The 17,272-nt window shown below is 38.6% G+C and overlaps 1 protein-coding gene across 2 annotated transcripts in view; it reads left to right on the forward strand.

Annotated features, from left to right (window-relative positions):
• UBE4A (ubiquitination factor E4A) overlaps window positions 1-17,272 on the forward strand; it is a 29,842-nt gene that overhangs the window by 489 nt on the left and 12,081 nt on the right. Inside the window, exons 1-11 of one of the 2 annotated variants that reach the window (XM_033119190.1) lie at window positions 3,029-3,045; window positions 4,414-4,575; window positions 9,128-9,301; window positions 9,901-10,013; window positions 10,880-11,032; window positions 11,543-11,702; window positions 11,949-12,151; window positions 12,350-12,541; window positions 13,458-13,791; window positions 14,871-14,991; window positions 16,553-16,857. In XM_033119190.1, the coding sequence (XP_032975081.1) occupies window positions 4,455-4,575; window positions 9,128-9,301; window positions 9,901-10,013; window positions 10,880-11,032; window positions 11,543-11,702; window positions 11,949-12,151; window positions 12,350-12,541; window positions 13,458-13,791; window positions 14,871-14,991; window positions 16,553-16,857 (1,876 nt within the window). In that variant the 5' untranslated portion in view covers window positions 3,029-3,045; window positions 4,414-4,454. Of the gene's footprint in view, window positions 1-3,028; window positions 3,046-4,413; window positions 4,576-9,127; window positions 9,302-9,900; window positions 10,014-10,879; window positions 11,033-11,542; window positions 11,703-11,948; window positions 12,152-12,349; window positions 12,542-13,457; window positions 13,792-14,870; window positions 14,992-16,552; window positions 16,858-17,272 lie in introns of those variants that run through there. The other variant, XM_033119189.1, reaches the window with a different exon arrangement.

A 17,272-nucleotide genomic window follows, 5' to 3' on the forward strand; every position in this document is an offset into this window, starting at 1 on the left:
ACCAGAGAAGATACAATTAAGCTCGAGTCGTGGTAACCAACCCATTTGAAAACATACGGCCTGGTGTTGACATTTCTTAAGGGAAGTGATCAGTTCACCACTCAGAACTCTCCTGGCGCTCTGCTTCGTGCTCCCTCAGCAACTGGATTTAGAAGACACTTCTAAAATCGAGTAGCCACAACTCAGGAGCTTATATTTGGTGGGTCTCCTCTTTGGGATCAGTTTTTCTCTCCCAGAGTAAGGACACGTTTAGTCTCACTTATCATGACTGTTCTGGTCTCACAATAGGAGCCCTTTTGAGATAAAATGGGACCCAGGGAGGAATGCTGTCTGCCTTTTGACTTGATATCCTTCTAGCTTGCTGATGTATTGGAAGTATCTGTTCCCACATTAGAGAGGCCTGAAAGTATTATTGGGTGAAACATACAATAATGGAAACATTTTTTAATTCCTTTTTTTGTTTGATGTATGTATTAGTACTCACCAGGACAGAGACCTTACGGAGTATGACTTATTAGAGCTTGGTTTTGACAATCCCAGTTATACAAAGTACTCCAAATATTTCTGTTTAAAAGCAATACCAAGTCTGATGTTAAAACATTTGTGTGCTCGCCTCTTTAAGAGCTGACAGTGGCCCTTAAGAGATTAGCAGTACTGTTTATAAACAAAAGATTGAATCAGGGGAGGGTGAGAGGATTTTGTAGGACTGGAGGTAGACAGCTATTACAGATGTAGACCCTTGTAGGAGTATATCAGAGTGAAACGTCTTTTTAAGGACTTTAAAAATTGAATCAAATCCAAAAGCTTTAAGGATTGGATTGGTGGTTGTACCATCTCAAAGGCTAACAACAGGATAGTTCTATATGTCTGTATGCCAGTTGAAAATAGCAAACTATAAATTCCCAGTGATGTTGAATATTAAAACAAAATATCAAGGTTCCATTTTATCAGACCTTTCTTTTGGAGTGGGTCATGTCTAGGTACTCTTTCTACATTTGTGAGACCATTGAACAACTCTAAACTGACATCTCCACAAAGGTTCTCATCAAGTAATTAGTCCTCCCTTTTCCTGTAAAACTTTTCTCTTAAGTGGTTACATGGTGTTAGCCCTTTTTCTATGAAAATAGTTTGTGCACAGATTTGAAGTACGTATGGAAAAGATGAGTTTAGTGAGATAGGCAAAAACCTCGTTTTTCAAAAAGACAGAAAACAGAAATGACAACAGATTTATGTCCGTTCTCTACAAATGCTGAGATATCATAGAGCCACCTGTCTGATACAGTAGCTTGACCTTCCACTGCAATCCAAGACAAATAGTAAAGCCCTTACTGTAAATTAGGCTCATGGTGCTGTTATTGATTATGAGGTCAGGAGTAATTGCGTATAAGATTGAAACATTCAATAAATATTTATTTGGGATATTGTGATTATGATATATAATGCCAGACACAGAAGAAAAAATAATCAGATATGAACTTGTACTCCAATTGCTTACACTCCAGCAAGGCAGAAGATCTGTATTAGGAATACAATGTAGAAAGTTATACATCGTCTTAAAAATACAGATAAAATGTAATGGGACATTAGCTTCTTTATGTAATATGACAATATAGTATTGGAAAAAAGGAAGAGATAATGCCGTTTATCATGATAAATCCTCTTTATCTCTCTTGATAGTCTTAAGAGCCTTTCTTGTGTTCTACATTCCTTTCAACTTACAGTCGAACCTTGAATAATCATGGGTTTGAACTGTGCCAGTCCGCTTACATGTGGATTTTTTCCAATAAGTACGTATAGTACTATAAATGTATTTTCTCTTCCTTATGATTTTCTTAATATTTTTTCTCTAGCTTACTTTATTGTTGGAATATGGTATATAATACATATAACGTACAAAATATATGTTAATCAACTGTTTATATTATTGATAAGGCTTTTGATCAATGGTGAGCTATTAGTTAAGTTTTGGGGAATCAAAAGTTATAAGTGGATTTTTTACTGCATGGGGAGTTGGCTCCCCAACCCCCATATTCTTCAAGGTTCAACTGTACTTCCTTTCTGCATAGACGGTGCAGGTGATGTATCTCCTTTGTACTAAGCTGAAGTCTTTCCAGCTGTATTTTTAAAATCCCATTCAAACCCGCTTACACAATATAGGGAAATCTATTGGCTTTTATAACTGGGGAAAAAAACTTTCCATCTCTCATTTCTGTTTTCCTATATGTTGGCTCAATTTTAGGCTAGGCCTTTCTAGATGGTGGAAAGATGGCAACTCCACATTTATATCTTAACCAGCCTAGCAATCTAAGCAGGAAAAAAGAGTTCCCTTTTCCGTAGATTCAGCCAAAAGCCTGAAGCTCGTGTTTATTGAATCAGAGAGGCCTTGCTAGGATCTTGTGCCCACACCTAAATCAGTCATTCTGGCCAGAGAATGCTGTATTCTTTTTAGCCAGGCCAGATTCATATGCCCATTCCTGGAGCTAATGGGTGAGGTCATCCCCTTCTAAACATGTGGACTGGGAATGGGATGGATCCCCAAGAGAAAAATGTGATTGTCATGTTGATGAAAGAGAATGGTGTTTTGGAGACAGAAAACAAGAGCTCACAACACTTTTTGCATTCCTCTGGATTTCACAGTACTTTAGGATAGAGGTAGGGTGGTGGTCAGGTAACAATGAGATAATTCTTGGTGCCTCTACGTAAATTAAAGGTAATAATTATGTTTATGCAGTGGTTAAATGGGGAAATCCTCTCCAGAATTATTGTTAATTTCAGCACTACATATGCTTTTTCTGCATTAAGCTCAACTAAACTATACATAGCAAAAAGTAAAATACATAGAGCAGAGTCTAATAGTTCAATTCATTGAAGCAATAAAGCCCAGCACCATGCTGAGAGGAGACTAGACTGCCTGCCTAAGTCATTACAGCTAATTAGCCATTAGCATTTACCCAGAAAACGCGACAGAAGAACGTGAAGCAACTGGTGGAGACGCCTCAGAGTTGTCAAGAAGTGTTATAGTCTCTCTTCCTCCAAAAAATAAGGGTAACTTTTCTGACTTGCATTAGCTTTTGTTAATATGATTCAGTAAGGAGTCTTACTTTAATAAATTAAAGGTAGACCAAATGTTCGTTTTTCTCCTTCTCTTATAACCCTGCCCCCACTCCTTCTAAGGCCTCTTCTTACAGCAATTCAACATCCTTGTAAGCAGAATACCCATACCCATTGTCTCTTCACACGCTTTTCAGGGTTGTATTTCTCTACTGTGGCCTTAAAATTTCAGGAAGGGTTGTATTTCTATACTGTGACCTTTCAGGGAGCTCTGCTCATCCCGTTGTGCCACGAAGTCCCCCTGGCGCTTGGGAATGAGGGAATATAATCAGAAGAGTACAAATGTAGACTCAGTCAGCTCCACTGATTACCTTGGAGGTATATATCTGTTTCACATTACACATTAGGAATTTGTGTTTCTTCAGTATTGTAAAAAATCAGATAAACAGCAAAAGTTACATATAGAATTAAACAAAGATCATTTAGTTTTTAGTGGAGGAAATATCAGCAGTTGAAAACCTAGGAGTAGAGATTGATTGGTAATATATATTTAAAACCCACTGTATGCTGCTATCTCGTTCCTATCCTGGTTTGCCATTTCATGTCTTAAAGGCTTACATCTAGTTTCCATGCAGCTGAGGAATAAATACAGTGGTACCTCGGTTTTCAAACGTAATCTGTTCTGAAAGACCATTCGAGTTCTGAAATGTTCGAAAACAGCCGACAGCTCAGCCACAGGATCTTGCACTCAGTGGAAGTAGCGTGACATGTTCGACTTCCGAGGCATGTTTGAAAACCGAAGCATTTACTTCTGGGTTTATGGCGTTCATAAACCGAAATGTTCGTCAACGGAGATGTTCGAAAACCGAGGTACCACTGTAGTTATAGAAGCCTGAGCAGGTGCCCCCTTATGCTCATGGTGAATGAGAACTAGCCGGCCAGCCTAGCGATCTCTGGGAAATCCTTATTTCTTGTGGTATTATTTTTAAGTGCCACGTTGTTGTTACAATTAGTAGGTGAATTCCCTCTTTGACTTCAGTAATTCTTTCTACTTAACCTATTTTTTAATGGTATAGCAAATAAAAACGTGTCAACAGATAAATGCATTCCAATTTTTTCTAAGCTTTTGGTTTTAGCTACCGCTAAGCCAGGCCCACTTGTCCAATTAGTAGGTTTGTAACCACTTTGCCAAAACATCTTGAATCTTGGAACAGGAACTGGAAAGTCTTACCCTAAGCTTTTAAAATATGTTGTATTTGTGAAATAGGAAAAGAAACAACTATGGGTATATTTAGTACAACTGCTATGTTATCTTACTTTCTGTATCTAATACCTGTCCTTTCTATCTGTATCTAATACCAGCCCCTCCCCCAAGGTCTGGATGGAGGACATTTTAAAGTGAAATGACAGACCAGGAGAATAACAACAACATCTCAAGTAACCCCTTTGCTGCTCTTTTTGGCTCTCTGGCTGATGCCAAGCAGTTTGCAGCAATCCAAAAAGAGCAGCTGAAGCAGCAATCTGGTAAGTGGTGGAGCCAGTGGCCGCAGATGAGATGACCTAGAATGGGGTCTTCCCAAATTAAGTATTCTTAATTACAACTGGAATGTAAGTTTGGGGCAGATGTTTTTTGTTTGCTTAGGGCATGAGTTGGGGGGTTTTTTGTTCATTTTTGTTTGTTTTATTTAGGGGTCCTCTCCTCCCTGTCCTCCCCCGTGCATAAAAAGAGACCAGATAACAGGTGGCTCCATAGTAACAGATGCCAGTTGTGATCCCAGACTGTCAAGCTGTTTTATTTTAAAAATTATCTAGTAAAAGATATTTAAATAAATCTTTCCTAACATAGGAAACTGAGATTGTAGGCAGAGGTAGGAAAGCACGTCACACGCAGCTATAGAAGCAGATGTGTCCAAGGAAGAATTATAAAAGCTTTTTGGCCTATAGACATATGAGACTTGTTCTTAAGCTCCGTGCTTCAGAGTCTGTCTCAAGCAAAATGCTGCTTCTACTCCATGGAATGGCCACTGTCGTATCTTACCGCCAATAGAACAGAGTTCTAAGAAAATCTGATCCTCAGTCTTAATGTGAAAGAAAATTAGAATAATATCTCACTAATCAGAAAAATAGTTTTCCTCATTTGGGACCAAAGTTAAGATCAAGCCTAGCTTCCGCCTATAAGGAGACATATAGACTAGAAGAATTAGGATGTTTCTCAAACTTATTACTGTTCTGAGGGCATTCACAATCTGTCAAGCCAGAAATTGCTCCCCTTCTACCTCCAAAAAGAATAATAAATAGTATTTTTCTTTTCAGGAAAGGAAAAATGTATATTTTCCCTTTATTTTGTTTACTTCAAAAGTGTTCAGATATGTGGCTGAGTTGTGGCTTTACTCTCTGATTAGGATTGAATAAAAGGGCAAGACATGTGTGCAGTAGAAAGCGTGATGGATGAAGCAAGGGAGAAATAAATGTAACGCTGACTTTTTTTTTTAAATAACCACTTGCTGCCAGAGAGGCTGGGAGAGAAACAACAGGCAGTGAGTGCATCCTAATGCTGACATTTTCACGTGATTGAAAAAGGCGGGTCTGGGTCTCAGTCTCCGAAATCTCTCCCAGATTTCTAGGATACAAGCTCAGAATGAGAAACTGGATTAGGAGGTTGTAGCAGAGAAAGGAGAGTGAGGAATAAGGAAAATAAAATTTATGAGTATGTGGTTAAGGAAAATTTTGCTAAATAGGTTCTTAGCTCCCATCACTCTTAGGAGTTCAGAGGAGAAGTTAACAGCCTGTGAGTAGAGTGACAAAATGCTCGTCCTTCTGACTATAAATGGACATAGGCTGGCTAGAGTTGGGAGCATTGTAGGCACCAAGCAGTGACGATAAATCAGGTACATGCTCTTGTGTTACTATTTTGGCACCTCACTCTCTGAGTTTGTTTCCACTAAGTTTATCATGCCACCAGGTCTAACCTATTTTCCACCAGCAGTTAGTACTCTGCCAAAACCTTTGGCCTTCTATATTGAGCTTCAGTTTTACTAAACTCACCACACTGAAGCAATTCTTCCGAGAGTTTTGCCTGGATTTTCAGGCAAAAAAAATAACCATTTTTTCTGTAGCAAAAAGCAGATAGGTACTGGTGTGGCTTTTCGTGAACAATATTACTTTTATACTCATTCAGCGTGAGTGCCATTCTGAAAGGCAGTCTTTTAAGTTGTTAAAAAAAATAATAAAGGGATTTAACCAACAATAAAAAAGTAAATTAGGGGTGGCCGGTTAGCTCAGTTGGTTAGAGTACAGGGCTCATAACACCAAAGTTGCCAGTTCGATTCCCACATGGGCCACTGTGAGCTGCACCCTTGAAACGACGATTTGCAATCGCTGCACGATTGAAAACGACGACTTGACTTGGAGCTGATGGGTCCCGGGAAAAGCACACTGTTCCCCAATATTCCCCAATAAAAATTTAAAAAAGGAAAAAGTAAATTAGAAAGAAAAAGAACAAAAGATATTAGCAAGCAATTTATTTACAATAATCAAATGATTTTAAAATGCATATAATTAAAAAAAAAATGCATATAATTAGAGAAATGCCCATTGAAACAACAATTCGTTTTTTACCTATGAAATTTGTGAAGATTTAAGCAGGCACTTTCTTATATACCATTGGTGTGCATGTAAAAAGTGCATTTCTGGGGTAATTTGGTAGCATATATTAACTTTTAAATGTTCAAGCTCTTTAACCCAGCAATTCAACTTCTGTGAATTTAGCCTACAGAAATACTCATACAAGTGCATAAAAAGAGTAAGTTATATTTGGTGCGGTATTGTTTGAAATGAAAAATTGTTAACAACCCAAATGTTATCAGTTGAAAAGTAGCTACATAAATCAGTGTGTGCATACAAGGAAATACAATGCAGCTGTTGAAAAGAATGAGGTAGGCCTATAAATAAACTAACAGAAAGGTGTTGGTGCTGATTACATTTAAAAAGCAAGCGGATAAGCAGTAGACACAGTATGATCCTACTTTTTAAAAGAAACTAACAATCATAGTAATAAACATTAGCACCAGAATAGGAAAAAAATCTGGAACACTTTGCTAATAAGTTAAGGGGTTGTCCATAGGGAACTGATTCAGAGGAGACTTTTTACATTATATTTTCCTGTACAGTTTGGAATTATTGAAACAAATGTGTTCTCTTAAAATCAGGAAAAAGCCAGATATTTAAAACAATTAAAGGCATATTGATCTATTAGGTAATTCTTTGTTCACTGTGAGTCTGTAGGGAAAATAATGCTGCTTACTTTGGCAATGTGGAGTACAATTAATTATAAGTAGAAAGAATAAAACTCGTGATTTGTAAAATGTGGTAGGATATTTAGCCAGGTATATCAGAATCTTGTACTTTAAGATGTTGCCTAATAAAATTCAATATCAGAAATAATAATAGTCCAATTTAAAAGGGTCAGAGGATCTGAATAGACATTCTTCCTTAAAAGACATACAGATGGCCAACAGGTAGATTAAAAGGCAGCCAGTTATCACTAATCATCAGGGAACTGCAAATTAAAACCACAGTGAGGTATCACCTCACACCTGCTAGAATGACTATTATCAAAAAGGCAAGAAATAGCAAGTGCTGGTGAGGATGTAGAGAAAAGGAAACCCTTGTGCGCTGTTGGTGAGATTGCAAAATGGTGCAGCCACTGTGGAAAACAGTATGGTTCCTCAAAAAATTAAAACTAGAACTACCATATGACCCAGAAATTTCACTTCTGGGTATTTATCCAAAGAAAACAAAAAATACTAACCCGAAAAGATACATGCAGCCCCGTGTTCATTACAGTATTATTTTCAAATGCCAAGATATGGAAACAACCTAAATGTCCATCAACACAATTGGATAAAGAAAATTTGATATATACATATGCCGGAATATTATTCAGCCATAAAAAAAAAAAAAAACATACCGGGCTGGCCCGGTGGCTCAGGCGGTTGGAGCTCCGTGCTCCTAACTCTGAAGGCTGCCGGTTCGATTCCCACATGGGCCAGTGGGCTGTCAACCACAAGGTTGCTGGTTCAATTCCTCGAGTCCCGCAAGTGATGGTGGGCTCCGCCCCCCTGCAACTAAGATTGAACATGGCACCTTCAGCTGAGCTGCCTCCCAGATGGCTCAGTTGGTTGGAGCGTGGGCTCTCAACCACAAGGTTGCCAGTTCGATTCCTCAAGTCCCGCAAGGGATGGTGGGCAGCTTCCCCTGCAACTAGCAATGGCAACTGAACCTGGAGCTGAGCTGTGCCCTCCACAACTAAGACTGAAAGGAAAACAACTTGAAGCTGAACAGCACCCTCCACAACTAGGATTGAAAGGACAACAACTTGACTTGGAAAACAAGTCCTGGAAGTACACACTGTTCCCCCAATAAAGCCCTGTTCCCCTTCCCCAATAAAATCTTTTAAAAAAAGGAAAAAAAAAATCTTGCCATTTGTGACAACATGGATGGACCTTGAGGGTATTACACTAAGTGAAATAAATCAGACAGATAAAGACAAATACTGTATGATTTCACTCGTGAAATCCAAGGAAAAGAAAAAGAAAGAAAATTCATACATACAGAGAACAGGCAGCAGGTCGGAGGGTGGGCGAAATGGGTGAAAGGGAATCAAAAGATACGAACTTTAAGTTATAAAGTAAGTCATGGAGGTGTAATGTGCAGAATGGTGTTAATAATACTGTATTGTATATTTGAAAATTGCCAAAAGAGCAGATCTTAAAAGTTTCTCATCACAAGAAAAAAAAATGTATAACTGTATGGTGACAGATGTTAACGACTCATTTTGGTGATCATTTCGCAGTATATACAAATATCAAATCTTAGGCTGTACACCTGTAACTGAATAATGTTATATCTCAGTTTAAAAAGTGTTGCCTGACTTAAGATGTTCACTAATTAGCTGATTAACTTGTTTCACATTCAAAATTATCCTCCTTTTGGTTACATTTATCATTTTGGGTAGTATGCTTGGTTCTCTATTAAAAGAGGAGTGTAACTGTTAATGGCTTACATTTTTTGGCAGATGAACTCCCAACTAGCCCGGATGACTCAGATAATAGTGTGTCAGAGAGCCTGGATGAATTTGATTACTCTGTGGCTGAGATTAGCCGCTCATTCCGTTCACAGCAGGAAATATGTGAGCAACTCAACATCAATCACATGATCCAAAGGATCTTCCTGATTACTCTGGACAATAGTGAGTTACAGACTTACAGCCAGTTCTGTGCTCTTTCTCTTGGGCTAGGGACTTGCTCTTAGAAATCTGTTGTGTCTAATGGTTAAACAAACCATGCTGCCTGGAACACAGAGCTTATATTTCAGTGAAGCTTTTAATGTGACCTAAAATCAGTATTTAGACACAGATACAACTTGCATTCCCATTTTGATACTGACAGGGCTATATAGCTACTTGCCTTTACTATGTTATAGGGGAAAAGGGAACGGTAGCCAAATCCATTTGCTTCTCAGAGGTGACCTAAACATTTGGATGGAAGCTTCAAAAGGTGTCAGACAGTGTTTTCCCTCTGTGTCTTATCTGTAGTTAAACCCAAAGTTAGTGCTGATGTCTGGAGTTTACTCTTTAAATGTCATGATGTTGGATTTATAACAAGCCCACGCCCTTTAACTGGGGGAAAGAAAAGAGATTTAAATGTTTAGATACTACTTTGTATGTCGAGATCCTTCTGATACTACCTGAGTCAAACTTGGAGTTCAAGAGAAGTGCCGTCAAGATTAGTTGTCTGTTGTAAAACAGAAGCATTATCCTTAACCTATCAGATTAAAACCATTTCCCAGGTGACCCAAGCTTGAAAAGTGGGAATGGCATCCCCAGCCGCTGTGTGTATTTGGAAGAAATGGCAGTAGACCTGGAAGATCAAGACTGGCTTGATATGAACAATGTTGAGCAGGTACCATACTTACGTTCCTCATGGGGTGCCTTCAGCAACACTTAGCCCTGCCGCTGAACCTGGCTCACCTTTCTCCAACCATGACTTTGCTTACTTCCATCTCTTACATTGTTTGTGGTGTTCCTCTTTTGGGATCTTCCTGTCTACCATGGCCACGTGTCCACATCTACCCATCCTTTAAGACCCAATTAAAATGCCACCTCATTTACAAAGCCTTGTCAGGTAGGGGTTGTTATTCTCTCCTCTGAGTTCCTAGAATAAGCTATCTGTGCAACTCTTATAGGAATTGACACTTTCTGTCTCATGTAGTGGCTTTTTTATGTACTTGTCTTATCTCCCTTATTAGACTCTTAAATTGTTGAGGGCAGGGCCCATCTCTTTCTTCTTTATATCTTTTCCAAAATCAAAAGAGGCATTAGGTAAAAATGCGAGTAGGTGCCTAATTTAATGTCAATTAGGAATAAAAGTTTGTCGTGGAAGACACTTGACAACTTGTAGTTTAACTTTGCATGTTTAAATTATCTTTATATAAGTCTGAGTGAGGTCAGCAATCACCTCACTCTGCAGAGTAGTAGATTTCACATTAAGTTTAATTGCTGATTCTCCACACCATTCAACAGACTTCTTTTAATGCTTACTCTGCTAGGGGTTATACTAAACATGTGAGCTTGGCTTAGGATAACTTTATACACAATTTTGTTTGTATATATAATATTTTCTAAAGTAATAAGACACTGGGTCCTATTTTCCCCTTTACTCTCTATCCTGTGATTCTCACAATAACCTGTGTCAGAATTACCTTTTACATCTTAATGTTCTGTGGTTAACTTTGCAGTGGTTTAGTATTTTTTTGTTTTCCTTAATAGGCTGTCTTTGCTCGCTTATTACTTCAAGATCCAGGCAACCACTTGATAAACATGACTTCTTCTACAACGTTGAATCTCTCTGCTGATCGAGATGCAGGAGAGAGTCATATTTTTTGTTACCTTTATTCCTGCTTCCAAAGAGCCAAGGAAGAGGTAATAATAATAATTCCCACTGAGTACTATATTATCCTCTTGGGTATGGCTTTACCATGTACACCAGAGAGTTGGATCATTGTCTTTTATATCAATGTATATACATCATAGTATATCTAGAACTAGATAGCAGAGGCACTATTGGTTTATCTTCTAAAGGTTTAGTCGTCTTTCTGTGGCTTGGGGTCCACCCCTTTCCTCAGTAAACCAGTGCCTCTTATTCTCTCTACAAACCTCTTAAAAAAAGTCATACCCTTAAAAAAAGGTCTGATAAATTCATTTCCACTGTGTAAATAATATAGTAAGCTAAGCTTGGTCACTTCCAGGATTGGAATTCTAACCAGTGCGTGATTCTTGAGATCAAAGAATGAACTCGCATGAATTTTCAAGCATCCATAGGAGAGCAATATTGTTTTGGGACACAATGTCTTTTCCATTCTATTTGCTATGTGCACCCATGTTCCAGGGCATAGAACTAGATCTTCTTTCCTCTCTTTATGTTGTTTCCAGATTACCAAAGTTCCAGAGAACCTGCTACCCTTTGCGGTGCAGTGCAGGAACCTCACTGTGTCCAATACACGAACAGTTCTCCTCACCCCAGAGATCTATGTTGACCAAAACATCCATGAGCAATTGGTAGATTTAATGTTGGAAGCCATCCAAGGAGCCCGTGAGTACATAAGCAAGACCTGTGAGCTTCTACATTTTGATTTCCAAATTTAAAATTCCTCTTAACTGCATTGAAAGCCTCAGAGCCACTATGGTTCCAGTACAAATTAAGGAAGAGAGCTCACACCTTGACCTTTGGGGATGAGAATCAGGATTATCAAAAGTATTCAGAGAGTAAAGAGCCAGTATGTAAAGGCATATAAAAACTCCCTATGGCCTTCTTTCTCTCTCATTTGCCTTCTGTTAGATTTTGAAGATGTAACTGAGTTTCTGGAAGAGGTCATTGAAGCCTTGACATTGGATGAGGAAGTGCGAACGTTTCCAGAAGTCATGATTCCAGTGTTTGATATTTTATTGGGCCGAATAAAAGATCTAGAACTCTGCCAGATCCTGTTGTATGCATATCTGGATATTCTTCTTTATTTCACTAGGCAAAAGGATATAGCAAAGGTAAGTCCGAAAGGTGGTATATGAACAGTTGAGCTGGATTTTTAATACTTTATGCTTCCCTAGCCTGAGGGTACTATGATATTACCTATTGAATACGAGATGTATTGATTGTTGTATAGACTTAACTCTTTGAGGCCGCCTCACCCACCATATTTATTTCATCATACAGACGAATAAGTAGGATTTGTCTTCTCCTAGGTTTTTGTAGAATACATTCAGCCCAAGGACCCTAGCAATGGGCAGATGTATCAGAAGACCTTGCTGGGAATAATCATGAGTATCTCCTGCTTATTAAAGACTCCGGGTGTAGTAGAAAATCATGGCTACTTCTTGAATCCATCTCGTTCCAGTCCCCAGGAGATCAAAGTACAAGAGGCCAACATCCATCAGGTGGAACTGTTTATGGTGTATCCCAGCCCCCTCATCTTAGATTAAGTCAAGTTTCCTCAGGAAGCAGATGCAGATAAGTCTGCCTGAGCTCTTTGGGAAAGCACATTGATCTAGTTGGCCTTCTACCATAATCATGTAAAGAAATTGCCCTCTTTTTAGCATGTGCTAGCAGCAGAGGGTAAACCTTAGTGTGGTTTAAGAATAAGCTGCTGCCATTCTTTGTCCTATCTGTAGCATAGCCTCTTCCTCACAACCCTTGTTTTTCTCGCCAAGCTATTTCTTATAACTTTAGCTCCTAAAATCTTCTGAACTCCAGTCTATAAACCAAATTTATTTCCTTTCCCTCCTTCCATCTGTGTCTTAGCATAAATTATAGTAGAAGCCTGGCCAACATAAGGCAGTAAATGGTTAAATTGGGGGTCGTTTAAATCTCCCATCATCACAGCTCTCTCAAGCAGAGGTTTACAAAGTACAACCGTGGCCAAATCCTGCCTGCCACCTGTTTTTGTAAATAGTTTTATTGAACACAGCCATGCCTATTCATATGTGTGTTTATGGCTTGATTTCGTGCCACAGTGTAGAGCTGAATAGTTGCAACAGAGACCATATGGCATGCGAAGTTGAAAATGTTTATCATGTGGCCCTTTACAGAAAAAGTTTATCGACCCCCTACTCTAAAGCTTTGTAAATACTATCTGCAGTTTGGTAGCTGATCAGGAAATCTCTCCTAAGGGCCCAGAATTTTTTTTTTTTAAATCAGAAATGGGGGGAAATAGGAGATAAGGCACAAGGAGAGTGAGGGAAAAGACTAGAATTAGCATAGTTTTGGAAATTGCCAGTAGCTAAGGTTTGGGAGTAACAAATAATAGGATTGTGAAACTGGAATGTTCTGTGGTTATGTTTTCTGGTTAAACAGTTCATGGCTCAGTTCCATGAAAAGATCTACCAGATGCTGAAGAACTTACTCCAGCTCTCTCCAGAAACCAAACACTGTATCTTGTCCTGGCTTGGAAACTGTTTGCATGCAAATGCAGGCCGCACCAAGATTTGGGCCAATCAGATGCCAGAAATCTTCTTCCAAATGTATGCCTCGGATGCCTTCTTTCTGAATCTGGGTGCTGCTCTCCTGAAGCTATGCCAGCCATTTTGCAAACCCAGATCCTCTCGGCTCCTCACCTTTAACCCCACTTACTGTGCCCTGAAGGAGTTGAATGATGAAGAACGAAAAATAAAAAATGTACACATGAGAGGTAGGGGAGTACTGGGCTTCCCAAAAGTGTGTGTGTGTGTGTGTGTAACATCTAAGGCATTCACTTCCTTATCCTTTCTCCCAAAGGTGCCTCTTTCTCAAAGATGAGGCAGAAAGAAGAGCTACTATAAATTTTTAAAGGATAGACTTTTAAAAATAAAACTGGTAGCTTTTAAATGTGCTTTAGTGGAACCTTCTCTCTGAATTTGGCAGCCTTGGGTATTCATTCATTCTTTGAAAAATACTGTCCCTGTCCTTTTTGAATTCAAAGATTCCAGAAAAGGGCAGATATATTAACAGATAATCATAATCTGGTGTAGGACTAAGCTATCGGAGCACAGAGAAAGGAAGGAGTAACAAATTCTACAGAAGTTGGAGGTCTTCATAGCTGAGTTTTGAAAGATGAGTTGGGTTTGTCAGGCAAAGGAGCAAAAGAATCCCTTTATACAGAGGGAATAACAAGTATAAAGGTACAAAGCTATGGAAAGTCTTGACAAAGGTACGGTGAGAAGCTCAATGTGGCTAAAGCCACATTGAGATGTGGGGAGGAGTATGGGAATGGCAGGAAATGAGTCTGAGGAGGAAGAAGATTGGGGCCAGGTTAGAGAAAACTCGAACAATACAGAGAAGTGAAAAGAAATCATTCATAATTCTACACTCAGAATGATTCATGCTTAATTTTGGTGTATATATTTCCTCCCAGTATTATAACTTCTAATTATAAAAGTAATACATGTTCAAAAGCAAATAATCTTAAATAAAGAAGCACAAAATAGATACAAATAATCCATTTTCTATCAGAAAACTCTACAGTGTTACCACTGCTTTTCATTTTGGTGTTTTCATGATCAAGCTAAAGAAATGTAACTGCATTCTGTAGAGAGTGAGAAGCCAAAAGATATTTTTAGACAAAGGAGTAGTAATGTGATAAGATTTGTTTTTAAGAAGATATTATTAAAAAATATATATATATATGTTACTGGTGGCAGTATGGAAGTTGAACTATATAGTAAAGGGACACTGGAGACCAAGATAGACGTCTATGGCAAGCCATTTACTGTTCCTTTTAACTTCTCTGAGGTTTGGACAAAGAAACCTGTTTGATCCCAGCTGTGCAGGAGCCGAAGTTTCCCCAGAACTACAATCTTGTAACAGAGAACCTTGTCCTGACAGAGTATACCTTGTACTTGGGATTCCACAGGTAACTCTTTTGATGTCCTTAGGAAAGAACTATTTAGTTGTGCTGATGGCTAGAAAGTTGAAAGTCTTATGATCTCACTTTCTGCTGAAGGGTCAGTTTAGGACCTAATAGGAAAAGGGCATTATATACATTTACTTGTGTTTACATGAATTGGCTTTGCCCATAAAACTTGAATTTATTCTTAATTTTTGACCTGTTAGACTTTTTAAAATTAAAGATATACTCATATGTTTCTCTAAAGACTTGCAGATTGTTAAATCACTGTCTTCCTGTTGTCATCTGTGAATTATTTTCATTTAACATTTCACTTTCTGCTCTTGAGTTTAGATTACTTATTACTCCTGATGAAAAAAGACCAAGCACTACTCTATGGTGTAGAGACGAAATTGGCAACATTAAAGATTTATATGGGATTCTGATAATATCAGTAGGACCACAAAAGATCTATGTTTCAAAGATAAAGGGGATTCTAAAAGTGTCAAGATTTGAGAACTAAAGTGTATGACTTCCAAATATGGTTCTGGTTCTAGCTAGCTATATGTCATTCTATGATTTTTTTTCCTCTTTGATTTAGTTGATTGTGACTATAAGTGTAAATAAGAGGAGAAAGTAGCTACTCGCTCATAGTTACAGTCTACAGGAAGGCGTGTTGAGGATACCAATTTTTAATACCTTCTCAGGATACTTAAATTGACACAGAGCATTTTCCAAACTTAGCAAATTTCTGAGAAAATGAAATTATAAACTCATTGGATAGGGTTTCTATACCTGTCATTGACATTTTTAATGAGACAATAGATAACAGTTCAGCATGTGTTTAACCTGCTCAACTGCCTACATTCAGACACAAAAATGAATGTCATCTAGTTTCCCAATATTGGCTAGCTAACCCCAGACGTTATCTACAGGGCCAAAGATGATGATTTTGGACTGTAAACAGAGACAGCTACCCATAACATTGAATTACGGGTCTTTCATTAGAGAACATTTGGCTGATCCTTTGTGAAAAGTAATTTAATTTTGAACAGCAGAGGCCTGGGATCCACGGCTCTTAGGTCGCGTCCCAGGTGGCTGTTCATTTATATGTGGTCATTACTAACCTAGAGTCCTTTTGCAGCAGCTTCGGTTCACTTCTAACCATGGAAAGACTAGCCATATAACCACATCGAAGTATAAACATTGCACTTGTCTGTTGTGAACTATCCTGCAGGCCTTCTTGTACTTTGCCTAATAGTTATTTATTTGACATCATAACAGCCTAGTTTACACCCAGTTCAACCAAGCTACTGTTCTTTGGATGGTGCATTTCAGCTGAAGGCTGTTAACTATTTGTAATTAGCTTCAATTATGTTGAATAGTTGGTAACATTTTCCCAGTGCCATGCTCCCTGCCTCTGTCTTGTCAACAACTTGTGAGTGCCTTCTGTGTTATCACAGTTGCAGCTCTCTACATCCTAGAATACTAGCATAGTTAAATGAGGATTTGTATTTGTTGAATGGCTATACTCAACTGTCCCTTTATGAGCCTCCTGACCCAGTCTCTTCTGCTTTCCTGGGGGCAGGTTGCATGATCAGATGGTAAAAATCAACCAAAATCTGCATCGGCTACAGGTTGCCTGGCGGGAGGCTCAGCAAAGTTCTAGCCCTGCTGCTGACAACCTCCGTGAACAGTTTGAACGACTAATGACCATCTATCTTTCAACCAAGACTGCCATGACTGAGCCACAGATGCTACAAAACTGCCTAAATTTGCAGGTGTCCATGGCTGTTCTATTGGTTCAACTGGCCATAGGCAATGAGGGCTCACAGCCAATAGAGTTAACTTTTCCTCTGCCAGATGGCTACAGCTCTTTGGCTTATGTACCAGGTAAGCAAGCTCTCCCTTAGGAACTTCCTATTTATAACCATCTAAGTTTAACTGGGTCACTTTGGAAGTTTAATCCTCAAAATACCCTTCCTTAGTTATCATTGAACTGTTTTTGGAAAAACTACACAAACTTGTAGATAATGTCCTCTGGTGAAAGTATACGGGAACTGAGAGCTTTTTCCTCAGCCTCCTGTCCTCACTGCTATGCGTAACAGAAAATAGTCTTCAAAGGACTAAGGGCAATCTGGGTTTTCAGAGCTGTTAGTTTCTATCATTAATATTATTTGTTGTTCAACTTAGAAATTTATCTAACTCTCCCTGTGCTACTCTTTAGAGGAAAAGTCATCTGTTAGTTAACCCAGAAGGTTAGCAGATACTGTCCATCAAAATTAGATTATGTGTTCTTGATCACTAT

The sequence above is a fragment of the Rhinolophus ferrumequinum genome, chromosome 11 (genome assembly GCF_004115265.2).
Source record: "Rhinolophus ferrumequinum isolate MPI-CBG mRhiFer1 chromosome 11, mRhiFer1_v1.p, whole genome shotgun sequence".
In the NCBI taxonomy this organism is placed as follows: Eukaryota; Metazoa; Chordata; class Mammalia; order Chiroptera; family Rhinolophidae; genus Rhinolophus; species Rhinolophus ferrumequinum.